The sequence below is a fragment of the Varanus komodoensis genome, unplaced genomic scaffold (genome assembly GCF_004798865.1).
Source record: "Varanus komodoensis strain SLA01 unplaced genomic scaffold, ASM479886v1 scaffold64, whole genome shotgun sequence".
Lineage (NCBI taxonomy): Eukaryota > Metazoa > Chordata > Lepidosauria > Squamata > Varanidae > Varanus > Varanus komodoensis.
Genome location: NW_025336273.1, coordinates 3,888,825 through 3,894,824, shown reverse-complemented (window position 1 = coordinate 3,894,824; position 6,000 = coordinate 3,888,825). Strand labels below are relative to the sequence as shown.

At 62.4% G+C, this 6,000-nt stretch overlaps 1 protein-coding gene across 1 annotated transcript in view; it reads left to right on the top strand.

Annotated features, from left to right (window-relative positions):
- The first annotated feature begins 55 nt into the window (after positions 1 to 55).
- The window catches only part of OTOF (otoferlin), a 107,030-nt gene continuing 101,085 nt past the window's right edge, over positions 56 to 6,000 (top strand). Inside the window, exon 1 of the mRNA XM_044450308.1 lies at positions 56 to 134. Coding sequence (XP_044306243.1) covers positions 56 to 134 — 79 coding nt within the window. The remainder of the gene's footprint in view (positions 135 to 6,000) is intronic.

Sequence of the window (6,000 nt, the reverse complement as noted above, 5' to 3'; positions counted from 1 at the left end):
GCCCCGCCGCTGCCGCCGCGCCGCGCCGCGCCGCGGGCAGCTCCCGCCCGGCACCATGGCCCTGCTCGTGCACCTGAAGATGGTGACCGACCTGCGGGGCAAGGCAGACCGGATAGCCAAGGTGGCGTTCCGAGGTACGCGGGCCAGTGCGCGCGTCGGCGCGGCGCGGGGCGGGTCGCCGCCTTCCCGGGATGCCGCGCGGAGTTGCCCGGGGTGCGCGTGTGCCCGGCGGGCGGCGCTCCGCGGGGAGCCCCCGGACAGGGGCCCTGCGGCAGGGCGCGCTCGGGACCGAGCCGGGGCGGGGAGGGGGGGCTGTCTGCGCGCTCGTTTTGCGGGGAGAAAGTTGCCCGAGCGAGCGGTGCCTCGTACGGAGCGGATTCTGGCGGCTGGAGCTCCCGCCCCCGCCCTCCCTCCCCGGGAGAATGTTCTGCAGCGGGGTCAACCTGAATTAAGGGAGGTGTGTGTGTGTGTGTGTGTGTGTGTGTGAGAGAGAGAGAGAGAGAGAGAGAGAGAGAGAGAGAGAGAGAGAGAGAGAGGGAGGAGTTCTTAATTACTTATTCAAAGATTATTATAAGGCATAAGTGGAACACTGCTAGAGGTTTTTAAGAAGCCAAGATCTCTCTCTCACACACACACACGCACGCACGCACACACGCACGGCCACCTTCGGGGTCCCTGCCAGTGCGGGCGCACTTGAGGGGCAGGGCGGGGGTCTGCAGCCTGCGTCCTGCTGTTGCTTCGGGCATGACAGAATTCCTGCACGGGCGCCAGAGGCTGCCGGCGGGAGCTTCAGAAGGTGCTTTGTACACGCGCCTGTCCGTTTCGGTTTCTTTCGCTCCTCAGCGGCCCACAGGGACTGGCGACCGCGGGGGGTGCGGAGGTGTTCGAAGGCAGGGTCTTCCTCAGCCAGGCCCCTAACTCCGCCGCCTGAGCCTGGAGCCTCCCGCATGCTAAGCCGGCCCTCCACCACTGACCCAGGGGCCCTCCGGAGAAAGACCGTAGCCGGGAACCCGCCTTGCGCTGGATCAGCCCCTCGGCCCTGTGCTGTCGACACGGACTGGCAGCAGCTCTCCAGGGCAGCAGGCAGGGGTTCTCGGAGCGCTGCCTCCCGGAGTTGCCACCGGCCAGATCGGTGCGCTCGTGTCACACGGTTATTCACGCACGGCGGGCTGCACAGAGGCGGGCCGGGATCGGGGCCACGGTCCACGCGCGCTGCGGCCACTGCCGAGGGTTCGGGGGCTCTGGGAGCCTAACCCACGGGCAGGACAGAAGGGCCCCCGCGGCCGGCGCACGCGGGCGCCTGCCTTTGCCCCCGGGGCAGCGCCGTGCCCCAGGACTGGGAGCCCCGGGAGGCCTTGCCCGGCCTCCTGCCCAAGCCCTGCAAAGGGGCGGCCGCCCGCCACCCCACGGAAGCCAGTCCCGACGCTCGGCTCTGCTGCGCGAGGCGGCCCCCCCGCTGCCCTGCCCCAAGCCCCCTGCAGCCGCTTCAAGCGCTGGCCCCGGGTGTCGTGGGAGAGAAGAGAAACCTCTCCCTGCCCACTTTCTGCCCCCCGGGATTCATTTTGGACCCCTCCCCCCCTGCCTTTCCTCGCCCCCTTTTCTAAGCTGGACGGTCTCAGCCGCTGCAGCCGTTCTGGACCCCGTCTCCATCCCCTCCGCAGCCACCCTGCGAGGCAGTCTGGAACGTGAGCTCGGCGCTGCATGCGGCGGAGGGTCTGGGCCGGGGAAGGTTGCCTGGGGTAGCCGATTCTGGCTGGCGCGCGACCGCCCGGCGCCGCTCCCCGCGCACCTTGCAGCCTCTCGCTGGGCCTCCGTCCCTTCGGCTCCCGGAGCCACGCATGTGCCGCGGCAGAGGGGCCCCCCGGCCGCCCCAACAGTGCGCCGTTCTAGGCCGGGGGAGCGAGAAGATCAAGATCATTCCGAGACTTACGCGGCAGGAGGGCTGCATCTCCCTCCCATTTTACCCGGGGGCAGATCAGCTCCGGGTCCCTGCGACGATTTGGCTTTGGGTGGCTGTACAAGCAACTTCCCGAACCTCTCGGGGGCTCGGGCAGCACAGGCTGGTGTCTGCCAGTTGGGTAGGACTACAGCTCCCAGTATCCGCTGACCATGCTGGCGGTAGGTGAGGGGAACTAGTGCAGCACATCCAGAAGACATGAGCCTGAGAAGGTGCAGCCTGCGGGGTGAGCTTCCTCGGTGCAGGACTCCCAGGCTTTCTCCTGCCCACCCTTGGTGCCTCCTCACCAGATGGAAAGTCAGGCTGGGGCAGGTCCCAGGCTTGGTGGGGCTGCGCCTGGCCTGCCGTTCCGGGGGCAGGTGGCTGGATGCTTCCTGTCCCCTTTCGGGGCTCTGGCCAGGCAAGCGAGCCGAAGCACCGGGAAGTGGATTGAGGGCGCACCCACAGGGCGGACGAGGCAAGCTCGAGGCTCTGCGTGGCAACGGAGGGCAGGTCTCTGTTGCCTACGGAGCGGCCTGCATTCAGCTCGGACATGTCGCAGCCCCTGCAAAAATGAGGCAACTACCAATTTGGCCAGGGCTCTGTGCCAAAAGCCCCTTTTCACATCGCCCACAAATTGTCCATGGAATTCACGGGAGTTAGATGGGAGTTTTGCACCTGGGTCATGCTGGGGACGGGGGACCAGCTGTGCGCATGCATGTGCAATTGTGTGTGCACGCACGCACCTCACTCTTACCCCCTGGGCCAGTTCCCTGTCAGCCGTGCAAGGCGCAACTCAGCTTCGTGCCTGCCTTCTCCGAACACAGCAGCTTCCAGGCCTGCAAAGCACAGCTCAATTCTGCGCGTTTCCGCTCAGGAACAGGGCCCCATTGCGACCGTTTCCAGTGCCAGGAGGGGGAATACAGCCATAGTGGCTGTGGGTCCTGATGGCTCTACGGACCTTCCAGATCCAGGAGCAGTCTACCTTGCAGGGCCAGTTGCAGGGACTGGGGGAGTCTGCAGTGTAGCCTTCTTGCCCTATGTGTCCCCCAAGCTTCCCAGGGTCATCTAGCCGAGTGCTGCAGGAAAGGAGAGGGTCTTGACCCGATCCAGCAGGGCAGCCGGTGTGTCTCTTTCCGGAAACGCTCGTGAGCCTGTTGCAGTGGCGTCCTCCTCCCGTCTTTCGCACGCACGGCATGTTTCCTGGGTCCTGCAAGGGCCTCAGAAGCGCCCTGCTGGATGGGCCCGGCGTCGGCCCCTCTAGCCTATTACACGACTCGCGCGGGGCCGGCCAGCTGCCCCGGAAGCCCCGAGCAGGGCACAGCAGCGTGTGGGTGCCCCCCTGCTCGGGCTCCCCTGCAACGGGAACGCAGAGGAGATCAGCAGCCAGCGGGGCTTGTAAACGTCCGCAGCCCTCTGTCCCTTCCCGCTCCGCTTCTGCAGCGCCTCTCCAGGCCTCACTTGCAGGTCCCACACGCCTGCTTGAGCTGCCAACCCCCCTGGACCCCCTTCTCGTTCCTCTGAGCAAGGGGGAGTGAAAGGGGGGTGCGCAGGGGCAGAGAGGCGGTGCCTGGATGCAGCTGAGGAGCCACAAGAGTTACACAACGCAGATGAATGGCGCTGGTTATTACATTTACATGCACCCACACCCTTGCCTCCTCCGAGAAGCAGTCCAGGGCAGCTTGCGAGATTTTTCTTCTGTCCGTTTTAAGCTCCCAAAACCAGCAACCCTGTGAGGTAGGCTCGGCTGAGAGGCAGCCACTGGCCCAGGCCACCAAGTGAACCTCCAGGCCAAGTGAGGGCTGGGCTCTGGGTTTCTTGAGCCCCTTTCGCCCCGATGCCCGAATGCACACTTTTCAATCCCAGTGGTTATTGTTATTATTATTATAGCATTTCTATGCCGCCCCTTGCCGAAACCTCGGGGCGGCTTACAACATGATAAAATACATTGAAATACAATAGTACATAATAAATTACCATTAAATATAAAAATACAAAGAATACATTGATTTACAAAAATAAAATTAAAATTATCAGTATAAAATAAAAATATAGGAGGAGAAAGAGAAGGAAGAAGAAGTTGCCCTGCTCTCTCCCTTCGCAACAAACAGGACTCTAAACCGAGGAAATATTATACATGTTAAAATTGTGTGTAGCTTATTTTTAATAAATAACCACAGTCAGTTCTGGGCACAGTCTCCTGGGAGGTTCTCCTGCAAAACTTTCCGGGAGAGGATCAGGAGCTAGGCATGGCTTGCTCCTTTCCATGGGGCCTGCATGGGGGGGGGGGGTCCAAGGGAAAAGCCAATTCTGCATTGGATGAGCCGACAATTCACACGCCGAGCTGCAAACCTCTTGCCTGAAAGGGCAGATCAGGGTCCAGTCTTAAGCTTGGGGGGCTCCCCTTTGCACTGTGGGCACCTGCTCGAGAGGTGGCGTGCCTCCTTTTCCAGTGGCGGATTTTGGGGGGACTTTACGGACCCTCTGTCCACGCTGCCGCTGCATGGTTCCCGCCTTGTCGCTCTGGTAGCCGCTCTTCTCAGCGGTTCTTGTGCCTCGTTTAGGGGATGCGCGTCACCCTTGCACGAAAACCAAAGGTCCACATGGTAGGACAGCTGTGACTGTCACTCTCTGAGTGTGGACGGGGCGCCAGGAAGACCACGGGGCCCTGCTTGCATGAAGTCATGTCCCTAGCTTGCTCCTCAGCTGTTCAAGATGCGGTGTGGCACTCTGCATATGTTCAGAAGCCCCAATTCTGTTTTCTTTATTATTGTGATTCCTTATTGCTTGGTAGAGTTGCAAAGCGGAGCTAAGGGGAGATGTGCCAGAGGTGTTTGAAACAATGCGCGTTTTTCTCCCTCTCGCATGATGCCAGACCCAAAGAGGCCGTCCATAATGAAGCTGATTGGCGGGAGGTTTAGGGCAGATCAAAGGAAGGACTTCCTCGCACCCCATATAGCCAACCTATGGAATTCGCGCCCATGGGAAGTGGTGATGGCCGCCGACCCGAATGGCCTTAAAAAAGGGACAGAGTCACGAAGGAGGAAGCTATCCCTGGCTACTCGCCCTGCTGGCCCTGGGCTCCCTCCTTGACCGGGGGCCGCATGCCTGCCCACGCACGCCAGTGGCTGGGGAGCCGGGCAGTGGAGGCCTTGCACCCGTCCTGCTGCAGGGCTCCTGGGGGCAGCCGGGTCGCCTCCGGGGGTGCCGAGCGCTGGGCTGGGTGGGCCCGCATCTGCTCCCGCAGGGCTTTTCTTCTGCTGTTGTGCTCTTACTAGGCGACACGGAGGGCTCAAGCAAAATTTGATTTTTGGAGATGAGGAACGCTCCTCGTTGTTTAGCCAAAGCACTGGATCAGCAGAGACCACAATCGGACACGCAAGCTCCTTCAGGCCGTCACAGGCATGTGGGCCCGAACTAGCCCACCGAGGAGCCAGGCGGAGCAGCGGGGAGTTGCGGGGGAAGGCCCGGTCAGTGGAAGGTGCCGAGGTGGCATTTGCATGACCACCCTCTTGGCTAAATCTCTCCCCCGCCCCCAAGGCATCCCCCAGTAGATGCCTAAGCCTGTGGATAAGGAAAGGTGAGTCCAGCGGCTGGGCATGGAAGGGGCCGGGCAGAGGTGGGCAGCTTGCGGGAACGTGGGCTGCCGTGAGCGGGCGGAATTAGGCCGGCGCGTTCCGAAGTCTGGCCGGCGCTCGGTGCCGTGGCGAGAGGGAATCCTCTCAGGGCTGAGAGCTGCTTGTAAGTGGAGGAGTGTTACTGAAAGCGTTATGTTCCTGTTTAGTACCTACAGCTTGCAATCTGGCTGCAGCAGGCTGCTAATGCGTCTTTCCAGCTCCCCCCTCCCCGCGAAGAAGGCGGTGGCGCCTGCCCGTGTCGGGAAGGAGGGGGGGTGGCGTTAATCCTCCGCTGTTCCCGTGGGACTCTGTGCCCCAATTCCTTTCGCAGCCTCCCACATGGGGTGCCCCGCATCGTTCTGCCGGGCTGCTGCTCCCGCCATCCCCAGCCAGCAAGAGTGTTGTGGAAGGGGGCAGATGGCATCCAGCACAGCTGGGAGCTGTTGT